The sequence below is a fragment of the Dromiciops gliroides genome, chromosome 5 (genome assembly GCF_019393635.1).
Source record: "Dromiciops gliroides isolate mDroGli1 chromosome 5, mDroGli1.pri, whole genome shotgun sequence".
Taxonomy (NCBI): domain Eukaryota; kingdom Metazoa; phylum Chordata; class Mammalia; order Microbiotheria; family Microbiotheriidae; genus Dromiciops; species Dromiciops gliroides.
In genome coordinates this window covers 4563483-4589832 of record NC_057865.1, presented here as the reverse complement: position 1 = coordinate 4589832, position 26350 = coordinate 4563483, and the positions used below count along the sequence as shown (strand labels likewise).

Below are 26350 nucleotides of genomic sequence, written 5' to 3'. Positions count from 1 at the left end.
GAGAAGGGACGTCACCCTTGTTACTACCAGGACTCCATGTTTGCTATTCATCTGTTAAGCCATACGGGCTCTAGAACCTTGTAATTAAGACAAATTGGGTGATCAAAGAATAATCCTCCTTGTTCCTCTACCATCCATTTTGTTTCAAGCTATGACAGATGTTGATTAAGGAAAAGAACAGAAAAAACACCATATAAAACAAAACAAAAAGAGGAGACAGAATTGACATTCTAGCAAGGGGCTCATTTAGCAAAGGAATCTCTTAAAATTCCTCTGCGCTGGGAGCAGCTAGATGGTGCAGTGGTTAAAGCACCAGCCCTGGATTCAGGAGGACCTGAGTTCAAATCTGGCCTCAGACACTTGACACTTACTATCTGTGTGACCCTGGGCAAGTCACTTAACCCCCATTGCCCTGCAAAAAACAACAACAACAACAAAAAAAAAAAGATTCCTCTGCATTTTCCTACACCTGGAGCCTGAATGATCAGCATGCTACTGTGGACGGTGCTCAGAGGCTGAGAGGATGACCCTGCCCACTGCCCTCGGGCACCCCCCCTTCCAGAACCCTGACCCACTGCTTCTCAGTCACAGGAATCTACGGATCTAACAGGGGGAGATGTGGGGCAGAGACGGGCAAAGAGAAATGCTGCCCCCACCAAAGAAAGCGCGTGACAGTTGTGAACCCTGGGACTGAGCTGCGGTTTAAGGACACAAAGAGAACAGTGCTTCTCTTCCATCCAATCCAACTATTTATGTTCCCATGAAGAATGCAGAAACAGAAGGAAATCTAGTCAGCTTAGACAATAAAACAGCTTTTTACACAACTGGTTGCATGAAAAGGCACTGATTAAGCGCCTGTTCCGGGCCAGGGCTGTGATAAGCACTGAAGACAGCAGTCTCCTCCCTAGCGTGCAGGAGCGTCGGTTCTCCCAGGGACAGAGCACCCGCCCAAGGCCACGGAGGCCAGGAACGGGACCTCGGATTTCATCACTGTAGCTTGGGGGGTGCACCGTGGAAATAGGAAGAGAGCTGGGGGGTGGAGAGCCATCCCCATTGGGAGGGCAGCGGCCCAGCGCTGGAGGAGCCTGGAGTCAGAAGCAGGAGTGGGCGGGCTGGCTGGCAAAGTTCTGGAGGGCACATCCTACCCACCCACTGTTTCAAGCTATGATGCTAAGTGTCTCGGGCTTCAGATTTCAGAAGGCAGGACATTCTGAAAGACTTCATGACCAGTGATTTCTGCTAGAGTCTTTGGCCAAGAACTTTGATTCAGCCTTCAAAATGGCCCTCGCCTAGGTCCCCTCCTCTCCTCTGACCCTGCCCCGCCGCTGGTGCAGACCCTCATCACCTCACGCCGGAGCTATGGCAATGGCGTCAGTCATTAAAGCGGTTTTCCTAAAGTGGGGCATCTGACCCTTTCACTCCGCTACTCAATAATCCCCCATGGCTCCCTATGGCCTTGAGAAGCAAATGTCAGATACTCGTATGGCTGTCCAAAGCTCCCCCTCGTCTACCCCTCATCCCTTTCCAATCTTCTCCCCGCTCACTCCCTGACGTGTGCTCAACACAGCGCCCCGGCTTCCTGGCTGTCCTTTCCACACATCGCTCTATCTCCGGACTCCAGGCGCTTGCTCGGGCTGTGCCTCTTGCCTGGAACACACTCCCTCCTCACCTCCGCCTCCCGGCTCCCTTCACGTCGCAGCTGAAATCTCGCCTTTCAGGAAAAGCCCTGAAGGCTAGGCCCCTGCCTCTGCTGACCATCTGTTATGCTGACCACTGCTTGTTAGCAGCCGGCTGTTTGCCCAGGACAGAGCGAATGCTCGCTGACCGACGGCTAGAATGGGCAGATGTAGCACAGCGATTCACCAAAAGGATGCGTAAGCATGGGGAGTGCGGGAGGCCGGACTCTGAGTCTGGTCCAAACACAGCCCATCGGCTCTGTGACCTTCAGCAGTCTCTGACCTCATGGCGTGAGCAGGAACAAGAGGCTTTGCAAAGAAATGCCTCATTCCCTACAGCCAAGGAGAGGACAAGGCAGACCCTCCCCTCCCAGGCGGCTCCCATCTGCTCTTTACTTGCAGCAGTTCGGTTATTAGTCAGGACACAAAGCCGGCAGAGCTGCAGCCAGGCCTTGAAAGACACCCTGAGAGAATGGACACAGTTTTTGCCTGAGGTCCGATCGGTCCTGGCCTGTACAGACCAAAGGCCACCTCAGACATAGCCATGTCTGAAATCCAGTGATGGGAACGAGATGAGAGGGTGAGAAAATGGCTGCCCAGGTAAAAATGCTCCTTATGGGAGGGGCGGGCTCTGTGCCTTGTGAAGGCCTCTGGCCCTAAGAATGCCCAACACCCCAACAAGGCTGCAGAGCAGTCTGGCCCTCCTGCAGAGTCTAAGCGACAAGTTGGCCCCGTACTGGGCACCAAAGGCAGGAGAGGAAGGGTCGAGGGAAGGGTGAGGGAAAGGCGAGGGGGGGAACCGAGGGGGGGGGGGGGCAGGGGGATCCCCTTCAAACTGACCTGCCGGCGTCCGTCTCCTTAAAGATCCCATCTTGGTTTGGACAGAGCTCACAGCTGGGCGACACCCCACATTTACAGGCGTCACAGAACCACGGCTCCGTGGAGTTCTCAGAAGCCGAGCTCATGATGGAGTCACTCTCTCCATCCACGCCGTAGCAGCCTAGGACCAAGGAGCATGAAAACCAAGGTGAGTCGCACAGTGAACCATTTCAAAGGGGATCCCCCACCCCAAAGAGCTGAAGAGAAAGGGAAGACGCAAAGGTGAGGCAAATGGGGTCAGGTATCAGGAGGATCTGAAGTCTGGAAGTTCACGAGGCCACCGGGAAGTGCTTCTCTTTTGTCAGAGCCAAATTAAACCAATCTTCGTTTATGGACAAGCCCAACCTCTGGGAAACTTTCACAAAACCACAGCTCTGAACAAAGCAAAAATAGGAGCTAATAATGATGCTCCTTCAGACTACAAAGGAGGGGGAGGGGACAAGCCAAGCAATCACACACCGAACCTAAGCCAGGCCATCTGTGACACGTATCCTGGGATTCTCTCCTAGGGAAGAAGGGACTGGGCAGCCAACATGCGCTAGGAGTCCAGGACCTGAAGAGGGTGTTGTGCCAGTGGTCAGGCAGGCAGAGGTCAGAAGGAGAGGCAGAGAGAAGACATGCAGGAGGCTCCAAGCTCGAGGAAGGAAGCACTTAGCCAAGCTAAGGGTGGACAGCAGGGGCTCCTTCCAGGAATCACCCATCAGGAAGGGCTTGTACAGCCACATCTAGGATCTCACCAGTGGGAAACCCCCTTGGCCAGTCTACACAGACAAGCTGCCAGGGCATCGCAGTCTTAGGCACCGAGAGGTTCAGCGACCAGCCTGCTGTCACAGAGACCACAGAGCTGCAAGAATCTGCTAGCTGTATGACCCTGGACAAGTCTCCAAATGGCTGCCTGCCTCAGTTTCTTCATCTGTAAAATGGGGATAGTAACAGCACCTACTTCCCAAGAAAGAAGACGAGGGAAGCGTTCTACAAACCTGCACGTGCTGTTTCTCACCTCTTCTCAGGAGAGACTTGAAGCAAGGCACGTGGCTACAAGGTTCCTAACTCCTGCTCATCACGCGTCCTGTCAGCTCTCTCAGATGAGAAATATCCACTGCTGGGTGCGCACGCTTCTGCCTCGCGTGCTGGCGGTGCAGGACCACGGTGCTACACCCAACCAAAAAGCAATGCTCTGACCCGAGTCGCCAACTGTGCGCGACCACCTCTGATCTATAGCTAACTTCACATCGCAGGGGTCGGCGAGAAGATGAACACTTTCCTCTGACTTCATCAGGAGTGGAGAGGAGGCCAAGACTGAGCTAGAAAAGAGCTAGCCCCGTATGAGACTCCAAGACAAAAAGAGGCAGCGGGCCTGGGGAAGGGGAGCCTTTGCTCAGCCCAAGGGAGGAAGGGGAAGCTGACGGTCTAGGCCAAGGAGTCGGTGGCAGCCAGCGCATGTCAGGCAGCTCCAATGCACCAGAGCAGGAGCCCACTCATCCACCGTCGACACGGGGGTCAAAGGGGACCTCAGAACCAGACATCTCAGAAGGGCAACAAGCACGAGTTACTGAGCACTTACTCTGTAGAAGGGACGGAGAAAGGCAGAAGCATCCCTGCCCTCAAGGACTGTGCAGTCTACCAAATACAAGAAAACGGAAGGTTATCTCAGAGGGAAGACCCCAGCACTGAAGGAGACCCCAAAAGGTGAGGTTGGACGTGACGCTGAAAGCAGGCGGAAAGGCAGGAAACAAAGAGAGAGCTTCAGGACCGAGGAACAGCCTGGGTGGCTGCCTGCAGGGGGGAGCTTCTCACTGGAAGAAGATCAAGGAGGCTGCTGTCACTGATGCCACAGGACATGGTGGGGAGGCAGAGAGCGGCCAGGTGGTGAAGGGCTTGGCTTTACAGGAGACCCTGGCGGGGGGGGGGTCCTTGAGAAGGGGGAGACGTGACCAGGCCGGCACTTTGGAAAGGCCACTCTGACAGGGGGAGGATGGACCAGAATGGGCAGGCCCTGATGAGGGCCCCTCTCCAGGGAGCAGCTGTGAGAGTGGGGAGAAGAGGTACATAGATGAGAAATGAAGAGCAGCGGCATGAACTGGGTGTGGAGGGAAGCAGGGAAAGGGAGGCTGCAAGCCGGGTGGAATGGTGGGCAATGGTAAACAAAGCAGTTATACGAGAGCAGGCTGAGGGGAAAGGCAGGAGGTAATTTTCGGAGTCGCTGAGTTGGAGATGTGAGCCCAGAAGTCAGAGGAAAGGTTAAGACTGAATAAGAAAGATCTGAGAGTCATCAGCACAGGGACGATACCTGAACCTGTGGGACCTGACGAGATCAGCAAGTCAAACAGTGCCAAGGGGGAAGCGCAAAGGGGTCAGGACCAAGCCCGGGGTCCCGCCCGCTGAGCAGGCATGGCCTGGACGAAGGCTCAGCAGGAGGAGGCTGAGGAGGAGCTCCAGACAGGTGGAGCGAGAAGCTGGAGAGGACGGCCCAATGAAAGCCCAGACAAGAGAGAATGTCCAAGAGATGAGGGTCACTGAGGGCCAAGAAGGCAGAAGACCAGGAAAGGCCATTGGATTTTTTAAAATTAATCGGTCACTGGTAACTTTGGAGGGAGACATGTCAGCAAATGTTCTATGTCTTGGATTCTTTTGGCTTCCTATGTAAGTTCTGTGCCCCTTTTCAAGGTGAATAAAATAAAATGCCTGGGCTTATAAAGGATACCAATAATAATGAAATAGTTTTATCAAATAGTTCTTAAAAACAAATTCACAAGCACCGGCCCTGGATTCAGGAGGACCTGACTTCAAATCCGGGCTCAACCACTTGACACTTACTAGCTGTGTGACCCTGGGCAAGTCACTTAACCCTCACTGCCCCACCAAAAAAAAAAAAAAAAATTTCACAGATCCCAGGTTAAGAACATCTACACTAGAGTGAACAGAACTTGGGGAAAGATGAAGCTAAAACAAAATCTTGAAAAAGGAAAACATTTGTCAGAACAGGAAGGAACTCTGAACAGAAAGAAAAATTTACCCCAAGAGTCTCCTTGGGACAAAAAGTGATAATGCAATTCCAATCTAGCTTAGCAACACTCAGTACATTGTCTTAATGCTTAACTGAATGAATGCTCAAATGCATGATCAAAATGCTGCAGATGTACTGTGATTCACAATAATCTATATTCTCATACACAACCAAATCCCACTGGCACAATAGTCACATTCAAGCAGTCAGGAAAACAGATCCCCAACATAAAATGATTCCCTGTCAATTCAAAACTGGTGAATTGTATTTAAGAAGAAAGTAAAACTGCATCTAACCAGCTTAACTGAGCATTTTCCTTTATGCAAAAACTACACACACATACACATAAACAGACATGCATGCATGCACACACATACAGACTGACATTAGCCAATGCCCAAACCACAAAAAACCTACGATAGTTGTTAATACCCTAATGTGAAGTCTACTAAAAAGTGACTATTTCTTTTTTGGGGGAAGACCTGTAATGTGTAAAAAGCCCCATGACTTCCCCATAGTGTCAAGGCTCAGGAAGCAGCTCTGAACTAGCAGGTTTCCACAGGACACTCAAGAAGGAATTTTCATTCATTTTCAAAACTCTACTTTCCACTGACATAGAACCACTAACCCACAGTCGTTAAGCACTTGCTCTTGAGCCTGGCATTCTGCACCAAACAAACGCCTCACATCCTCATTTGTCCCCGTCCTGGTTGGCAGCACAGCTCTCTGTACATGTGCCACCGCATCCTCTTAGAGTACAAGCTCCATGCAGGCAGGTACTGTGTTTTAGAGAAATTTGGCATCACCCACTGACGTTCTAAAACTCTGCTCTGGGTGTGAGGAAGACATTGAATAAATATCTATTCTACTGAATGGTAATTTCTTTAAAAAGAAACTAAGGATAGGAGCAGCGAGGTGGAACAAAGGACAGAGCATCAGCCCTGGAGTGAGGAAGACCTGAGTTCAAATCTGGCCTCAGACACTAGCCATGTGACCCTGGGCAAGTCAATTCACCCTGATTGCCCCCTTCTCCTCCAAGAAAAGAAAAAGAAACAAAGGCTCCAAAGACAAATAGAAAATAAGTGCTACTCTAAAGGAGCTCACTGCCTAATGGGAGAGAGAATGCATGTGTGTTTGCATACACACACACACAACTGTACATAAAAATAAAAGACACACAAGGTAACATCAGTGGGGAAAGCACCTTGGAGGACCAGCAAAAGCCTTTGGCTGAATCCTGCAGGTAACCAAGGAGTTACTGAGAGCATCAGAGCTAAGTGGGGAATGCGTGCCAGCCACCATTGCCACGGTGCAGAGATACGTGTAAGGAAAAGCAAAAACATTACATGAGAAGTACATGAAAAAGAGAAATGGTTAATAAGGCTAGAAAGGCAGCTCGGAGACGGGATAGGAGGACCATTAAATGCCAAGCAAAAAGGCTTATGTTCTGGGGGGGGGGGGGGTATGTGATAAAAAGACAGTTAGACAGACAGACACCACTCTGACCCATCAGATTAGCAAAGCTGACTAAAAGAGGAAAATGGCAGATGTTAGAAAGGTTCCAGGGACATGAATGCCTTGTTGGTGGAGTTGTGAACTGGTCCAGCCATTCTGGAACACAATCTGGAACTCTACCCCGAGAATTATTACCCTGTGACCAAGAAATGCCACTCTAACCCCAGAGATCAAAGAAAGAGGGAAATGACCAGTACAGTAGCAGCTCTTTTGGGAGCAGCAAAGAACTGTAAAGTATAAGGAACTGGGGAACCCACAGGGGGCTGGCTACACAAAAGACAGTATTACGCTGTGAGAAATGATGAGGGGCACGATTTCAGAGCAACCCGGAAGTCCTCTTTGGATGGAAGCAAAGGGACAAAAGACTAGGAGAAAAACCCTTCAAAAAAGGTGATCGGTGATCACTTAATTGTCTTTGTAAAGAAAAACAGAGCCAAAAGTCTGAAGAACTCTAAGGCAAGTCATGCCCTCCCACAGCTCCAGAACACAGAAAAGGAAACACGCTGCCCACATCCTGACAGAAAATAAAGGACTCTCAGATCTCCCTTCATGCAAGTTTGTTTCACTTGTCTAGGTATACTTGTTACAGGGGTTTGGTTTGGTTTTTCCTGCCTTTCCTTTTCATTCCTTTAAATGGGTGGGTGAGAGTGGGGGGCGGGGGTTGGAAAAGAAAATAAATTTTTGTTAATTGAATAAAAAGAACTATTTCTTTTAAAAGGGAGATCACTTTGGACACCGCATGTGGGATGGATTGGAACGAGAAAGCTGCTCCAATAATCAAGGTGAAAGCATATGGACCTGAACAAAGGTGGTGGTGGTAAGAGGGGAGAGAATTCTTGTTCCACAGTGACGAATGGGGAAGTAGAAACATTGAGACTAGTGACTGATTAGATCTGAGCCACGAAGTGAGGGTAACAAGGCTGCAATCTAGGGTGACTGAAGGATGGTGGTGCCCTCCACAGAACGGGAGTTTAGAAGACAAGAGGATTTGCAGAGAAAGATAAAGGAGTCGAGTTTGAAACACTATGAGCTTCCAGGAGACGCTGTGAAAATGCCCAACAGGTAACGGGTGAGATCAGCACTGGAAATATAAACCTGGGGATCATCTTCATTAAACCTCAGAGCTGATGAGGGCACCCAGTAAAAGAGGGTGCGATTCAACTCAAGCAAGGATAGGAACAGGCACTTTTCAGAAGAAGAACAAAGTTATCTATAGTCACATGGAAAAAAAGCTCTAAATCTCTACTGATTAGAGAAATGCATTAAACAACACTTCCTTATCCATCTTCTGGAACTGTGGCAGGGCACGGCTTTCATCAGAGTTCTTCAGACTTTCAATGCGGTTTTTCTTTACAAAGTTTGATCATTTCTCTCCACACTGTAACCTAGAAAGCTGTATCCCTCACTAAGTTACAAGATTTAACATATAGAGCAGAGGAACCCAAACTCCAAAAATAGCAGCAGGAGCTACCAGTTCTTTCCAATCAAGGAAGGAGCAAATTACCTTCATGAACGGTGATGCCGCAGTTGTCACACTGGATTATCTCGTCAGCGTCCTCGCTGTTATCTCCCAGACAAACACAGCAAATCAGAATGTGATCCATTTTCTGGGTGCTCCAGGTCTGACTCTTTTCAAGAATCAGCGAGTCCTAAGAATTGAAATATTAAAACATTATTAATGCGGCCTCCAATGATTATGAAACAGAAACATAGTCTTTCTTTCTCCACTGAAGTTTCTCCTCCCCCCAAAGAACTCTTCATTCCTTCCACCCTCAATTGCACTGCTGCCACCTCCTAGCCTTCCTGAAGCCCCAGCTCGCCTCTTCTAAGTGCCAAGAAGGCAGGCCGACCTGTCCACCTGGGCACTGCCAAAGGCACCGTGAGAGCTGGGCTGGAAGGAACCTCATGGATCACTGAGGACAGGTCCTGGCGCTCTGGAGAACCTTAATAAATGTTTGCTGAATGACTGGTCTCACATCCAACCCTCTTCTTTTATTGATGAGGAAACTGACCACCAAGAAAGCCTAAAGGAACATGTCTGCCCACATAAAAAGCTCCTTCCTTTGTTAGTCAAAAAACACACCCAGGAAACTTCCTATAAAGAAAAGGTAGGGGGCGGCTAGATAGCACAGTGGATAGAGCAGCAGCCCTGGATTCAGGAGGACCTGAGTTCAAACCTGGCCTCAGACACTTGACACAACTAGCTGTGTGACCCTGGGCAAGTCACTTAACCCCCATTGCCCCACCAAAAAAAAAAAAAAAAGAAAGAAAGAAAAGGTAAAGATTCCTTGGACCATCACTAAAAGCACAATAGTCTATGTGTGTATGAGAGAGAGAGAGGGTGAAGAGGGGGATGCCAGAGGAAGCGCCAGAGAGAGAAAGAAGGGGTGAGGGGAGGAGAGGCAAAGACAGAGAGGCAGAGAGGGAGAGAAGATGGGAGCAGGGGAGAGCAGGGAGGGAGGGAGACCAAGGGGACCAGAGAGACCAGGAAGGAAGGGAGGGAGGGAGAAAGAGGAGGAGAAAAAGAGACTGAGTGCGTTTTTGGTGTGGAGAAGAAACACAGAACAAGATTTTTGCTCTGTAGAGACCAAGATAGGCATACACACACACACACACACACACACACACACACACACACACACACACACACACACGAGCAAAGACTGCTTGCAGAACAACATATGAGAAAGTATATGACAGCATACTCTGTATCTCCATTCGACAAGCACTGACAAAGGGCCTTCTCTCTGATGTGCACAGGGCCACAAGTATAAAGAAGGCATGGGACAGCTAGATGGCGCAGTGGATAGAGCACCGGCCCTGGAGTCAGGAGGACCTGAGTTCAAATCCGGCCTCAGACACTTAACAGCTGTGTGACCCTGGGCAAGTCACTTAACCCCAACTGCCTCACTAAAAAAAAAAGAAGGCAACAGTCTCTAAGAGAAAGGAGCCCCACTACGTTTCCCACTGCTACCTATAAGGGAAAGTGATCCCTGACGAGACCTCCCAGGTGGCCTCATGTTACACAGAAAAGCAATCTGAGGCCCAGACAGGAGACAGGGACTAGATCTGAGCCACAGCAACAGCGGGCAGCAGGGCTGGCCAGCCTGCCAACCCAGGGCTCCTGTCTACAAATCCAAGGCTCTTCCCAAGAAGGCGTCCCAGACGATTTTGAGAGGTTCAGTGAATGAATGGCCACCTTGGAGGGCAGAGCCGGAAGGCCCCTGTCCAGGGCAGCCCTTGGTGTTCCAGATTTAACCCATCCAGGCCTCCAAGGTCCCATTCATTCCAATGGACCAGGACAGATACGGAGCTCATGCAGCCTGACTTGTCTGGAAGATGCTGTCTACGTCTACTGAAAACAACTTTTTTCTCTTTAAAAAAAATACATAAAAACTAAATAAAATGAGCAACCTTTTCCTACCAAATGTCCAGTGAATCTCGTGCTATCTACTACCTGGCATATCCACGACTCCCCAAAGCCATTTCAAAAGCCACTGAGTCTACCCAAAATGTCCCCTGGGCTTCTCACTTTGGGGCTGGAAGGGCCCTGAGGGTACTTCTTGTCCAAATCTTTCATTCTACAGATAGGGAAACTGAGGCTCAAGAAGGAAAAGCCAGTGCTCAGAGGCAGGATTCAGACACTGACCCTCACTGCCAATCAGAGCCAAGTCACCTCTAAAGGGCAGACAAGGCAGCCCGGTCACATCTCTAGGGGCCGAGCTTTCCTTTATCATGGTGATGTCAGACTGCAGACAGACCGGATAGGCCTTGGGCCCAGGCCACGGAAGGGACAACTCAGCCAAGGGGCCCCACCAAGGCAAAAACTGACTTGTCAGGCCTTAGAAACTAAGATGGAACAAAGGTGCGGGCCTTCCCGACCACAGTCGATCCTTACGACATATCTGCCTTCAAGCATTTCACCATGACATGGAAAGAGTCCACAGGGAGAAACAAAATGTGCCCCCAACAGGTTCAGATGCTCCCGGCACCAGAGGGCCAGCCGCAGGGAAGCGAGCACAAGAGAAACAGACTTCAAATTCTAGTTCAGGCCCTGATAATCTGGGGACCTCCTCTCCTGGGGCCTCGGGGACAAATAAGGCCCTGGCCAGGTACTTTTTAAAAAGTCTGTTATATAGGAGGAGGAGAGGAAGGGGTAATAGGGAAAATGAAGGCTGTGAAGATACCAAGCACTGAGGCAGGCACTGGGAACAGATAAGCTCAGGACTATAAAGGAAAAAGTCCTGAACCTGGAATCAGGAGAGCCCGGGTTCAAAGTCCTTACTCGGTCCCAGACACTGACTAGTTGTGTGACCTGCTTGCCTCACTTTCCTCATTTGTAAAATGAAGATAACAGCACTGCCCTCCCGGGGCTGCTAGGAGGCCAGATGAGACAGTGGGTGACTACGGGCAAATCGCTGACCTTCTCTGGGCCTCATCTGTACAATGAACAGAAGTGCTGTGGGTAGTTCTTACCTCACAGCTGTCACGAGGATCAAATGAAACAGGATGTGTCAATGCTTTTAAAATTCAAATGCCCTCCGGCAGAACCCCCTCTGAGCCAACAAATCCTCGGAAAAGGGGCTGCACTATATCTACCCAGGAGGAACAACCCTTGCCATAGCTCGGTCCATCATTTACTAAGCACCTACTGTGTGCCCGGCAGTGAGCTGAACACTGGGATGAAAAGCAAGGCAAAAGACGACCTCTGCCCTCCGTGAGCTTCCCATCTACTAGGGAGGGCAACACGCACACAGATTTATACAGCGCAAGTTACGCCCAGGATAAAAAGGGAGTCATTAAGGAGGGAAGGCACAGGAACAGAGGAAAGGCTTCAAAGTTAAAGGAGGCCGAGGTGAGCAGCAGCAGGAAGGAGAGCGTTCCAGGCCAGGGGACGGCCAGAGAGAATGCCCAGAGATAAAAGGCAGAGGACCATGTTTATGGAACAGCCAGGAGGCCAGCATGTCACTGGATCAAAGACCACAGAGGGGAGGAAGGTGTAAGACTGAAGAACCAAGAGGAAGCGAGCGAGGATCAAGAGTGTCCGACGCTGCCGAGAGGTCAAGGGGAATGAGGATGGTGAAAAGGGGAGCGGACGTGGCCAGTAAGAGATCATCCGTCCCTTTGAGTGGAATAAGGCCAGAAGCTGGATTGTAAGGCGAGAGGAAAATCGAGGCTCTGAGGGCAGACAGCCTTTCTGAGGATTCTGGCCACAAAGGGCAGAAGAGACACAGACATGTTTGCAATCTGTAGGGAAGGAGTCGGTGGAGAGGGACAGACTGAACGTAAGTGATGGAGAGAGGACAACGGAGAGGGTAAACCTACTGGAGGAGTCAGGGTGGAATGGGATCACCTGTGCTAGTAGAGGGGCTGGCCTTGGCCACAGGAGGAAGGTCACCTCATCATGGGAGACATGGGTAAAGGAGGAGAACGGGGCAGAAGGCACCTGAGTGATAGATGAGGAAGAGAGAGGTGGAGAAAACCTGGAGAGGAAAGAGAACCCAGGAAGAGAGGGCGGTCAAAGGGGTCAAATGCAACAGACAGAGGAAAAGGGGAGGCCTGAGAAAATGCCATCCAGTGTGGCCACCGAGAGGTCAGGGGTCACTCTGGAGAGCAGAGCTTCAGCAGAGGAATGAAGCCGTTCAGAAGCCAAGCTGCAAAGGGCTGAGATGGGAGTGAGAGGAGACAGTCAAGGCAGCAAGTATGGACAGGTTTTTTCTAGGAGTTTTGCCTAGAAAGGGAAGAAGGGGTTGAGGGGATGATGGGTCTAAAGAAGGATTTTGAAGGACAGGGAGATTTGGGCATGTGTACGGGCAGGAGGGAAGGAGGAGTTGGAGAGGGGGAGGCTGAAGATTCGAGACAGAAGAAATAGCTGAGAAAGCAACGTCCTGGAGGAGATGGGCAGGGATGGGATGATCAATCCCCCGTATTCCCACAAACCCATTTTCCTGTCTCTCCAGGTCTTTTCTTTCCTGGAAAAAAGAGAAAAAGCCACGTTGTTAGGTGAGATGCATCACCTTCTAGCCAAGAGACAGCCAGCAAGTCCTCCAAAAGGGCCCAGGCTGAGAGGGAGCAGCCCTCCAACATCATCCCTGTTAGGGAAGCTGCGGCATGTGGCCCATGTACAGAGACAGGTGGTCTTCAGTGGGGAAAAGAGCACCTGCCAGATGCATGGTCTCTAGAAAGCAGACTCCACTGAAAAGGCCTCAGAGCACCCGGGACGGCACCCAGCCCTGGGGACTCTAATGTCCCCACTCACTCATCACCAGTTCTTGCTCAGTATTGAAGGCCTGGCTTTAAATCTTGCCAAAACCCCATCTGGGCAACCTCAGGGGAATTACAATCTCCCTGGACCTCAGTTTTCCCACTTATAAAGTGAGAATCAGGCTCTGAAATGGCCACCTCCTATCTACTCTGTGCCTGTCTCACATGTCCTTATACACAGACACACCATCTGGAAGGGCGGCTTGTACCTCTGCATCAGCTCTGGGCACCGGGTCTGGCCCACAGCAGGTGCTTAAGAAATGCTTGCTAACTGACTGACTAACTGATGCTATGACACTCTGGTTATCATTTCCAGCCCCGCTTCCCCCTTCCCTGTCTATGGACTACACTGTGAACACTATTTGTTCAATAAACTAACCTCTCTTCAGAGGATTACAAATCAGATACATGAGGCCAAACTGTGCATAAGGTTACATGTGTGTGTATTCAAGGGAAGAAAATCTGAGACCAATTGATACAAAATGCAATTAAAATAATCCTGTTACCCTGAAGAGGAAGAAAAAATATGCCAAGAAACGTTAAAGCCAGTATTTCTTCCTCCTGGTTCCTAAGAAGATTAAATTCTCAAGAATCTGAAAGAATCATACGATGCAAAAAAAACCCAAGAACTATACAATACACAACCTAGACGGTTTTCGCTACCTAATATCTATCAAATTCTCACAAAAATGATTTCTATCACCCCCTAACTCTTACCTAAAACCCTGATTTCCGAATTCTTCAAGTGGGGAAACCCTTGACTAGGAAGTAGTCACTATAAATACCAAGCTGCTGTCGCTAAGGCTCACTGCAAGGGACAAGAGAAAAGAAAACTCTGGTGAACCTTCAAAGCTTCAAATCTAACCCCAAAACATGCACTGAACTTCTGTGGCTTTCAAAGACAGAGAGAATCCCAGAAGTGGGGAGGTCCCCACCTGACAGCCTGTCTGATTACCCTATACTTGAGGGCTGCCGCTACATAGGCCTAAGGGTGCCCTCCGAGGAAAGAGAAATCCCCTTAAGAAACCTGAAAGTTACAAAAACTTCTGGGCATCATTTCCCTCCAAATGATCCTTGATGACAGCAGCCAGATGACCCAGGCAGGACAGAAGAAACCTATCCAACAACCAGAAGACTGTTACCACGGCCACTTCAGATGCCGAGAAGTTTAAGCTGCCCATTTCGGCTCCAAAGTGACCAGGGCTACCCTTGAACTGCCTTCGTAAAGCCGGAGGGGCAAAAACAGAAGACTGGCAAATGGGAGGAAGACATAAATGAGCTGACCTTCTCTTTTAGTCAGACTTGTACTTGGGAGCTGAAGGACATCCAAAAGAACTGAACTGAGCCTTTAGCAGTGGCCATAGCCTCACTAAGAAACAAGGTGTCAAGCACCAGTCCATATTTCCACATGGGGGATAACAGAGAGAAACACCTAGGTCAAGATGAAACTTTCTAACTAAAAACTGTAAGACCAGAGCACGTTTGGAAGCCAAGCTGTCATTTTCTCTGCAGCTCGTCAAGAAAGGGTGGGCCTTCCGAAGGCCACCACGCTTCTCAATGTCCCTTCTAAACCCACGAAACCTGTCCAAGAACTAAGACCTCTAAGTGTATCAGTTCATGGCTGAGACACCACTAATGGCTAGCCAGCTCTCTGTAAACTGTATGCGGGAAACATCAATCCTAGGCTGGTCTCCCCCCAGCCCCCACGCTCTGTCTCCATCTATGTCCCACTTCCTGTGCTGCCTGTCAATGTGCTCAGAGAGGACGTCAGCATAGGATGATAAGAAAGGTCAATCTGCCTGAGCACGCACACCACTAAATAACAGAGCACTGGACTGACAACTGACCACGCCTCTCCGTGCCGTCCATACTGTGCACCTAAAAACTAGTTCTCCTTAATGTAAAGATGACAGCAGAATTGGCCATTCCAGAGCATGGCGGGCTGCTGCCAACCTCAAGATGCACATGGTCCTAACTGGATCGCCTAAGCCCAAGGGTAAAGGCCTCCATCACTTCAGACAGTAAACCAGAAAAGGTAGCAAGGGGGTCACACCCGAACAACAAAAAGAGTCATCAAGCTGCAATGAACAGAGACAGCAAAGGGAGAGGGGGAGGTGCTTCTCTGTCCTTGTTTAACCCAATTCAAAGAAACTTAGAAACAAAAGAACATCAAGTGTTTAGTGACTGAGAAACCTGTGAACAGAAGCAATGGCAGACTTAACTACTTGGCAGCTATTTAATAATATTATTAAGTGCCACTCATAATATTATCATTAACTGCTCTGCAGTTAAGTGGGATGTTGCAAGCACATCCACATGGAGCATGACATTTAGCTCAGTCTTTCTGTTGAGAAAAATAAACATGTACACAGACACACACACATGTACTGGACACGCCAAGGTACAAAAAGGACCTTTTGTTGACCGTCGCATCTCTGGCCCCAAGGCACAACCCTAACTTTCAGAAGGGCTTTCCCGTCAAAGAACTGGGTCCCTAGTGGAGGTCTGTCCAATTGGTAACAATATTCAGGAAGGAAACATCTGGGGTTGGCATTTCCTTGCAGGAACAACTATGCTGTGAGGCATCTAAATATAAGGCCCATATTTAAGCAATCTATTAATTAAGGACATGTCCTTAAGTATACCTAAAACTAAGCTTAAGATGAGATTCACCACTCAGTCCAGGAAGTAAGTGCTCTAAAACAGAGGGGAATTCACATTTAAATAAAGCTAAAAAAATTAAAATTAAAAGAGATGGGGGACAGAGGATAGAAGAGGGGGTAAAGGGGCAGGTCACTAATCTATTGAATCGACTTTCAAATAACGGTCACTGGAGGCTTGGAGAGGGCTCGATGGGGCAAGAGCCCCCTTGAGCACTGTGCCAAGCACTCTAGCACCGAGAGGATTCACTGGGAGCTAGGGGCACCTAACAACAGGCTGTCTCTCCTGAACCCCAGGGGAGCCAATGCTGCAGCGTTGCGGGGCAATGACTGCGCCAGGCCCTCATGCTCAAGCCGGGCTGTCCAGGGGAGCCTCTTCCTGTGACCGTCCCCCCGACAGACAGATAGATAGCACAGAAATCGGGATGCTCTACCTCATTGCTCTTGCTCTGAGAAAGGGTCAGGCTATCATTGGTCAGCTCCTCATCATCGGCACTGGTCCTGCTGAGGCCCTGGCCCTTCCTCTTCTTGCTGGGCCCATCACTGGCAGGGCTGCTGTGATCTTCGTCGTTGTCGTCATCCTCGCTGCCGCTGCCGTCCTCGTCCTCGTCCTCATTGTCCCCGTCGCTGCCCTCTCTCTGCGAGGAAGCCTTGCCCTTCCTCCGAGCCGCGGCCGGCCGCCAGTCATTGTCATCCTCGCTGTCGTAGTCGTCCATGTCGTTCAGCTCCTCCATGGACACAAAGTCGAGGAGGGGCCGGTTCCTGCGGAGGTTCCACTTCTTGGGCTCGCTGGCCTGCTCTTCAGGGGCCGCGGGGGGCGCAGCCCCCTCGGACCCTGCAGCTTTGTCCTTCTCCTTTCTCTTTCTGGGTTTTTCTTCACTCTCCTCCTCCTTCTTCTCCGTCTTCCCCAGGGCTTTCTCGGCCATGAGAGCATCTTCCTCCACAGGGCTCTTCAGCAATTCCGCCTCAACTTTTGCTTCTTCAGCAAGATCTTCCTCCAGGACGTTTTCTTCCGAGTCACTACAGGACCCTTCTCCACTGTCCTTCGAAGGGTCTTCACTTCCATTCCCACTCCCTTCAGAATCTGTTGAAAATATGAGAAAAAAACCACACATATGTATATACATACACACACACACACACAACGCTGAAACAAATGAAGCCACCAAAATTTGTGAATAACTTGCAAAATGATATATAGACACATTTTTAGGGGGAAAAAAAAAAGACCAACGCCCCCAACCTGGTCAGACCCTACATGAGAGAAAGCCTGCTCAGTGGCGTCCCCTGAAGACAGAGCCAAGGAGGCCTGTGTGCCCTTGCAAACAAAAGCCACCTAACTGTTCTGACCCCTGTTCCTGGACACCTCCAAGGTCATCACCACCGAAAAAGAAACGTAAATATGGAGTTTTCCAAAACATCTTAAGTATGAACACAGACTAGGTTTTTATTTTCTTGCATCTTCTTTCTAGACACTCTTCTGCCTTTATAATTAATGAAATATCCACACAGAACAAAGAGACATAAGAGAAAGAAAAGTCAACAAAGTATACGCCCTTAGGTTTCTCTGTCTCTCTCGAGCCAGGGGGAAACCAAGCCCTGGCCCTCAAACCCAAGGGCCGCAGAGCCACAGAGCCCCTCAGACTCGCCCCGAGCACAGCGATCATTTGTTTCCTCCTTCACTCATGAGAAAGTGGAGGGCACCCAGACCAACCTACTGCGAAGGCTCCATGAGCTCAGGATTACCTTATCGATGATGCTGCTGTCCATTTCCTTCAAGGCTAGTGAGCAGCTTAAAGTCCAAGCAGGACAGCTGTGGGCCTGGGGGGTGATCCTCAGATGATTCGCTATTTCATCGATGGGAGCACTCCCCACAACAATTAGAGTTTCCAACCCCACAAGATGTACATGCCACCTCTGGTCAGACAGTTTATCCCCTTGGAAGACAACCTTCTGGTCTCAGGCCTTTTCCCCCTGAGCTGAGGCAGGGCTCCTCGGCCAGGCCCCCTCGCCCCCCGGTTCATCTATCACACCCATAAGAATCTGCACTCTGCTGCCAAGCCCTCTGGGAACCAAGGTTACCTCCCACAGCCTGAGGAGGCCCTAGCTGCAGGGGGACAGACGGCCTTCAATCATGTCCCCGGCAGAAGTAAAGAGCAGGTGAGAGCTGGAGTTTGGTGCAGTTCTCAGTGGTCCTGCCTGTTCCTGCCCAGGCCCGTGCAAGCAGCCCAGCTATGGACAGGAACCCTTTTTCTCCACTGGAAAACCTGGCCTGGAAGTTAGGAGGGAGAAGCCTGGGTTGTAGACCGGGCTCAGCCTCCGCCTTACTGTGTAACCTTGGGCAAGTCACTACACTACTCGGGGCTTCAGGACCATCTGTTTAAAAAAAAAAAAGACACTAAACACAATGATCTCTAGGGACTTCCTTTGAGAGCTAAGAGGCAGTAATTCCCTTTGGCTCCTCAATAAAGGGGAATCCAAAGTCCACAAGAAACAAAAAACAAAGGGGGGGAGGGGGCACCAAAACCATTGGCGCCTGTGGCTCTGGAAACACAACTACAAAATTCTGCAGGGGCTGTGGCACTGTCTACCCCGTCCAAAGGTCTCTGCAATGGGATCCTGGGGACTCTGGGGGGCTGCCAGGGCCCACTGGACGTGTGTGTGTCAAGCTCTCACCATACATCGCTTCATTTCCCCAAAATTCACCCAATTCTGGTCTCTAGAGACTAGCTAGCGGCAAGGAGGGAAAGGGCTGTCACGCATTAAAGATACAAATGGTTTCAAATTGGGGCTAGAAGTAGTAGCAGGTGAACACTACGGAGCTCAGACAGATGGCAAACCAGCCTCTGAAAAGCTGTGTTCTGGGGCCTGTTTCAATCACCTCCCACTTAAAGCCTCACAATGTCCATCTCAAACACAAATGATCAGAAATGGAGCCAAAAGATAAAGGGGGCAACATTCTCTCTTATGAACAGAACCCTTGAACGTCATCAGGCCAGGCCGCCAGAAACAACAATCGCTTTAAGTCAACGCCCTGAAATCACGGCACCTTACTTAAGAAAACCACCTTCTAGCCACTTTCCGTGAAAAGGTCAACTAACCAGAATTTAGACTGCTTTGAACAATGATGCCTATCTCGTGGGCTCTGTCTGCTGGGAAGAAGTTTCACCTTTGCTGGGAGCTCAGGGCTGCTCAGAGACATGAGGGGAAAGGAAGCTTTCCCCTAAACCAGCTTCCTTGTCAGCTCTATGGGCCGAAGGAGCTTCAGACAAACAGGTGGACTGGTCCTTAATTACAGAGCCAATTCACCTGTGCCACTAGGAGAGCAAGTTTGCAGTTCTGAAGTAGGAGTTTTTCTTTGCCGTGGGTTTGTCTACTGTTGCTAATATCCAGGCATTTTTAAACCATAAATTGTTAAGTAATGACTGTTAGGAATACTAGCCAATAAAAGGAATTAAAATGATTCTGACTGGGTAAAAGTTTATATGTGGCGATTACTCTCCTCTGAAAAGACAAAATTTCCCTATAAACCCAAAACACAGCAGCCCATCAACTATCCTGGCATTCTCCAAATTTAAGTCAAATTCCAATTACATATCAAGATTCAACTCAAAGGGGCAGGCAGCTAGGTGGCGCAGTGGATAGAGCACTGGCCCTGGATTCAAGAGGATCTGACTTCAAATCCAGCATCAGATACTTAACACTTACTAGCTGTGTGACCCTGGGCAAGTCACTTAACCCTCCTTGCCCCACAAAAAAACAAAAACAAAAGAAGATTCTACTCAAAAATTTACTCTGCTAACAGCAAATGACGTTATTTTTGGTGAAAACATAACAATGCTGTGTGTGATACGGCTGGGGCAGGCAGGAAGGGAGCCCTATTTTTTCCCCAGACAGAAACTCTTTCTTCCCCAGGAAGAAGCTCTTCTTCTGTAAGGTCACAAGCCTATTATGGCCAAGTACATCCACCAAGTCCTAAGGAACAGAGAGGAACGTGGCTCCGTAAGCCACGTGCTTTCCTTCTGTCCATGTTTGCAGAGATAAAAGAAGAGGGTCCCTCCCACCATCAACTCTAAGAATGTGTTGAAGTTATGATGGGCATCACGTTGCAAATTCAGAGAATTACAGGCTTGTGACCCCAACAGCCTGGACTTAAGGCCTTACGTCTTCTTGATATGTTTACCTGTCAAGTAAGTAAATAGGTGAAAAGAAATAAAAATATTGCACTTAAAAGGAAATGTCTGTGGAACCACGACGTAAAGCCCTAGTTTCATGTAAGAATTCTGATTTTCTCAATCATTAAGACTCTCTCCCCAAAATCACTGCATCTATAATGGAAAAAAAATACAGTTAAGGAGTCAGAAAACTACCACCCAACACTCCTTCCACGTGTTGAACAATACCAAGAGCAAACAGATAGACGTGTAAGTATATGTGGCTATACACAGTGGCTGACATTTATATAGAAAGCTTAAAGGTTTGCAATATACTTTACATATTATCTTCTTTCATCCTCCCAATAGCCCTGGGTGATAGGTGCTATTATCCCCATTTTATAGATGAGGAAACTGAGGCAGACAGAGGTAAGGTGACTTGCCTACGGTCACACAGCTGAGTCTGTGGCCAGACTCAAGACTTCCTAACTCCAGGCCCTAAGCTCAAACTACTGAGCCACCTAGTTGTCTCTTGATATATAAATTAATTCAGCAAATGCTGATTATCAAAATCAATACTTAAATTTCCCCCAAAGTAATTTCTTCCAAGTTGAAAATAATCAATGATATTCACTTAGTTTCTTGACTTGGGCAGGCGTCGGGCAGGTTCTTGGCAGCGAGATGAGGCTTTGCCCTTAGTCATTCATGGTATCTCCACACTCTTCTCCCCATCCCCCATACTGGATCTCTTGGGGCCACAGGTGATTCCTCCCTCCTCCCGCTGCCCCCTATGCAGCAGTGGCAGCGCTCCTTTCTACTGCCACCACCAAGACCTAATTGCTTCCACCCTGAACCCACCTTGGAGGCTCCCCGTTGGAAGAACGCTTCTGAGAAAGATCATCTTGCTAACATATACTCTGCTCTGACTTGGAAGATAGGAGCAGCTTAAGCAGAGATCAGTGCCCTTCACCACCACGCTCACTGCTTAAAAACCTTTGAGCTCGGCACCCCAGGAGACTAAGCACCAATGGCTCAGTCTGAAGCCCTCGGGTTAAGCTTTCTCCCACGGCTGTCCTCCATGGAGACCCCATGCCAGCCACTGGAGCACACCCCCTCTTCCTCCACACCGCCAAGTCCTTGCCCACTTGCCCTGCTCCTCTGTACAGTGTATGCCAAGTCACTCATATATAAGAATGCCTTTATTGTTTGTAATTTACAATACCACAGCATCATATACAGTAGATATAGGAAATGAATTTACATGTGAAAAAGCAAATCGCATAAATGGCGAAAAATAAAGAAAAAATAGTTTTCAAAAGGTTGTTAAAAGACCAGCCCCCTTTGCGACCTTTGGCCCACCCGCTACGTGCCTTCTCCGCCCCTTTCTCTGCCCATCCACAGGGCAACTAATCAAGTCTTCCCGACCTTTCCGCACCAGTGGAATAGTGAGAAGGCCAGGGCTCTGAGCAGGTGAGTCCACGAGACAAGCGCCTGACATCTGCCTCGGCTCTTGTGCAAAGACCCCGTCTCATCTCCCCAAGCAGACAACAAGCTGCTCCCAGGGAGGGACCACCCTGGGCATGGTGCCTGGCAGAGTATCGTGCTCATTTTAGGTGCTCGATAAAAATACCTGTGGACTCACTGAAACGAGCTGACATCCAAAAAGAAAATTATTAAAAGCATCCAAGTGTCCCAGATTGCCTGTCCTCAGATTCCTTCACAGGCAAAGTCCTCAGGCACGCTCCCCCCCTTCAGAGATTGTTAATAGTGACGTTCAACGTCAGTGGTGCCAGCTAGCCGAAAACAGAGGTTTTCCCTACACAGTTCTCTTCACCCACTTTACTACTAAGACGACTACTGATGACGACGACGGCAGCATTTCTGCATCGCCTTCACCTGGTCTTGTGCTGAGCACCTGACAAACAGGAGTTGATGTCTCTTTGGGGAGCATCAGGATGGCAGAATACTGACATGTATCTGCAAACTTGTTAGAGGCTAAACTTCTTGGTGTTTTCAGCAGAAAGAGATTTTATCATTTATTTTCTTCGTTAACCGTTAGGACGGTAAGCCATTCACCCAACAGGGAGTGAGCCATAAAGACAGTAAGTTTTCTGGATAGTCTAGTCTAATGATTTCCCATGCATACTTTAAGGGGGCCAGTAGCTCCCCAAGACATCTTTAGGGGTAGGATGTAAAACAGGATCAAAGACATTTACTGGAGACTGACTGAGCCCCAGGCGCTGTGGATGCGATGGCACACAACAGTCTCTGCCCACCAGGGGCTCGCACAATCGAGCTCCTGGACACAGCAGGTGCTCAATAAATGCTTACTGTCTGAACATGCGCACAGAATCATCTGGGGTGGAAGGGTCCTGGAAAGTAGTAGAGGTGCCTGAGCAGGAGGATGAGGAGAAGCCTCATGTAAGGGATGGCACTGAGCTAAGCCTGGAAGAATTCAGGGATGGCTCGAGGAAGAGGTGAGAAGGTCATGGGGAATAGCCAGGAGAGGAAATGCTGGGCATGACAAGTGGGCAAGTTTGGCTGGAGCCCAGAATGTAGGAAGGAGAGGAAGAGGAAGTAAGTCCGAGACCAACCAGAGGAAGATTAGGAAGAGCCTGAAGCTGTAGTTGATCCCCTGGGCAATGGGGAGCCACAGTAGCTTGTGGAGCCAGGGAGTGATCATGTGAGATCTGTGGTCTGGAAAGGCACTGGGATGGACTGAAGGGGGTGAGAGAGAGGGAGGGAGAGGGCAGACACAACTGCACTGGACAGTGAAGAGAGAAGGCCCTGAGCGAGGGAGAGAGCTGGGGAGTGGACAGCACAAGAAAAGAACCACTGTGTGACCCTGGGCAAGTCACTTAACCCCAATTGCCTCACCAAAAAAAAAGAGAGAACCAACAAGCTCTGGGGTTCCCTGTGAGCTGCAAACCCGGCTGAGTGGGAGGCTGCAGTGCAGGCCCAGTGGGGCTGTCCAGCCAGCCCACCGAGCCCTGACTCCAGAGAAGAGGCCAGGCTGCACAGACAGCGAGGAGACCCCTGCCAAGTGTGGGACCAGAGAGCCCAGAGCAGAGGGAAGGAGGGGGGGCAGTCGGGAGGACGAGGGTCCTGAGAAGCCAAGGGGCACCTGGGAGGGGGTCTGTGGCCTGAGGCTGTGGCAGGGACAGGAAAGAGGCGGGCTAGTGACGGCCATGGGGGACACTGGCCAGTGTGGAAGTGAGGAGGCCATGGGGAGGAGGGAGGCCCAAGTGTGTGGGGGGGGGGGGGAAGGGGGACCCATGAATGGCTTCCGGGACAAGTTTAAGTTTACACAGAATTCATTTCTTCACCTCCAGCCTTCCCCTCCACAGCAACAGTGGCCTAGTCCACAGTCCTCACAGCAGAGCCAGCTGCGTGTACCTAAATGTGGGTGCAAATATAGACACCCACCCAGGGTCCTGTGTGCATCCGAGTGTACACGCCCACATGGGATCCTGCATGTGCACCAGTGTAGACACTCAACAGGGGTCCTGTGTGCACGCGAGTGTAAACACCCGCACAGGGTCACCAGTGTGTGACTGTCGGCTCCACTCTGGGGTCCTGGGAGCACAGGAGTATAGATGCCCACCCAGGGTCCTGTGTGCACGCAAGTGTAGATGCCCATGTGGGGTCATGTGTGCACAAGAGTGTAGGCGCCCACCAAGAGTCCTAAGCGCACATTAGTATAGATGCCCTCAGGGGGTCACACATGCATATGAGTGTAGGCTCCACCCTGGGGCCCTGCAAACCCATGAGGGGATCCTGCATGTATACCAGTGTAGACGCCCAGCTGGGGGTCGTGCGTGCACGGGGGTGCAGCCGCCCAGCTGGGGGCCGTGCGTGCACGGGGGTGCAGCCGCCCAGCTGGGGGTCGTGCGTGCACGGGGTGCAGCCGCCCAGCTGGGGGTCGTGCGTGCACGGGGGTGCAGCCGCCCAGCTGGGGGCCGTGCGTGCACGGGGGTGCAGCCGCCCAGCTGGGGGTCGTGCGTGCACGGGGGTGCAGCCGCCCAGCTGGGGGTCGTGCGTGCACGGGGGTGCAGCCGCCCAGCTGGGGGTCGTGCGTGCACGTGGGTGTAGCCGCCCAGCTGGGGGTCTTGCGTGTAGATGCCCAGCTGGGGGCCGTGCGTGCACGGGGGTGTAGCCGCCCAGCTGGGGGTCGTGCGTGCACGTGGGTGTAGCCGCCCAGCTGGGGGCCGTGCGTGCACGGGGTGCAGCCGCCCAGCTGGGGGCCGTGCGTGCACGGGGTGCAGCCGCCCACGCGTGCCCACTCCTTGCACAGGCAGCCCCCGCCCGCCGCCCCTCCCCCAGCGTCCGCCCCGCGTGCCCGGCCCGCGCAGGGGTCCGGGGCGGGCCGGCCCCGTTACCTGAAGCATCGCCCACTTTAAAGTCGCTGTCATCGGAGCTGTCGTAGTCGAGCGCCTCGAGCAGGGACGCGGCCAGGGGCTTCACGGGCCTCCGCTTGGAGCTGCGATCCACTGCGGGGAGAGACACAGGGGGCGTCACGGGGGAGGGCGGGCGGGGTGGGGGGCGCCCTCCGCCCCGCCCCGCCCCGCCCCGCCCCGCACTCACTAGGGCCGGCGTCCGGGGCGCGGGGCCGGGGGGCGCGCGGGGGGCCGGCGGCGGCGGCCGCGGAGGAGGCGGCGGAGGCCCGGCCCTGGCGGCCCGGCCGTCCCCACGCGCGGCCCACTCCGGGCCGCCCCGCGCCGCGCCCCCGCCCGCCGCAGCGCGCGCCCGTCTCCGCGCCCGGGGAGGACGCCCGCGGGAGGCCCACCGGGGCACGGGCCCGCACCGAAGCCTGCCCACAAAGGGCACCTCGACCAGCCGGACGCGGCGCGCGGGGCGCAGAAAGGGAGCGACGGCGGCGAGGACTGGGAGCCGGGCGCGAGCCGGGAGGGGGCGGGACCGGAGGAGAGAGCCCGAAGGAGCGAAGTGCGCCTGCGCCTGGAGGCGGGGCCGTTTGCCAGGAGAGGAGTGCGCCTGCGCCGAAGGCGGGTCCACCGAGAGAAAGTGATTGCGCCTGCGCCGGAGGCGGGGTTAAGCGATGGGGCGGGGCAAGAGAGACGAACCGAGTAGACAAGGCGGCGAGCGAAGCGGGGCGGAGCCGGAGGAGGGGTCGCCGTGCGCCTCTGCAAGGGGCGGGGTCGGAGACCAGCCTAGGAAAAACGAGGCTCGTGAGCGGGGAGGAGCCAAAGGAAGGGGCGGGAGAACGCCTGCGCAGGGAAAGCGCGAGCCTAGGCATGGGAGAGGTGGGAGCGGAGAGGCGGAGCCAGCGGAGAGGGGCGGGGTCGGGTCGGCGGGAGCGCGCCTGCGGCAGGGGAGGTCCGGGAGCGCGCTCGCCTGGCCACAGTCCTTTGTTCAGCCCAGCGAGCTCAGCTTTCAGGCTTGGGGGGGGGGAGGGGCTGGGCCTGCGGAGCTCCGAGAGGCCCGAGGATACGGAGGGTCTGGGAACGGCGGGGCACGTGGTCCCCGTGCTTCCCCAGTGGGTTTCCCACCTCCGGGCTTTTACCTGGTGCCGGCAGCCCCCCACCCCACCCCCGCAGGGCTGCCCCCCCCCAGACCCTCCGGAGTGTCTGAGCAAGGGGTTGGGGAGCGGACACCAGGGCGACCCAGATAGGCCTCAATGGGAACCCCCGGGCATCCAGCTCCCCAGGGTCCCGAGTGTAAGAACCAGTGGCTGAGGGGCCTGGAGGTGGGGAACCCCCAAGAAGGGGGACAACGCCCTCCCCCAGGACCCCAGATCAGCTGTGGGAGAGCAAAGAGGGGGAGTCACCCTGCGGGGGGTCATCCCTCCAGGGATCCCGGAGGGTCTCCCCTGCTGACCCCAGAACGGGCCTGGCTAGAGAGACCACCTAGAGCCCCCTCCTCCGTCTCCCCGGGGCAGGGGGATCCCAAGCCGGGCACAGCCGGAAGACCATGCGCCAAAGGCGGAGGAGAAGGAGGGGCTGGAGGTGCCGCCCCTGATCTATTGATAACTGCATTGATTAGAGGGGAGGGGTCTTCCGGCTTCAAACAATGCCCATGGGACCTTTCCAAGTCCCTCATCCTTAGTCTCACTGTCCCCAGGTGAAATCAGGATGATGGGAGCACCCACAGCCCAGGGTCCCACGTGGCTTCTCCAGACCCGGGCTGCAATTCTGGTGCAGACGGAGGAGGGGGCCTGGGCTGAGACTGGTGGGCAGG

At 52.0% G+C, this 26350-nt stretch overlaps 1 protein-coding gene across 5 annotated transcripts in view; it reads right to left on the bottom strand.

Moving 5' to 3' along the window:
- The window catches only part of PHF14 (PHD finger protein 14), a 162492-nt gene extending 137706 nt beyond the window's left edge, over positions 1-24786 (bottom strand). For all 5 annotated transcript variants that reach the window (XM_043966487.1, XM_043966486.1, XM_043966488.1 and 2 more), the window contains exons 1-5: positions 24740-24786; positions 24535-24645; positions 16436-17085; positions 8582-8726; positions 2517-2676 (exon numbers count right to left, since the gene is read on the bottom strand). In XM_043966487.1, coding sequence (XP_043822422.1) covers positions 2517-2676; positions 8582-8726; positions 16436-17085; positions 24535-24645; position 24740 — 1067 coding nt within the window. In that variant the 5' untranslated portion in view covers positions 24741-24786. The remainder of the gene's footprint in view (positions 1-2516; positions 2677-8581; positions 8727-16435; positions 17086-24534; positions 24646-24739) is intronic.
- Between the last annotated feature and the right edge of the window lie 1564 nt (positions 24787-26350).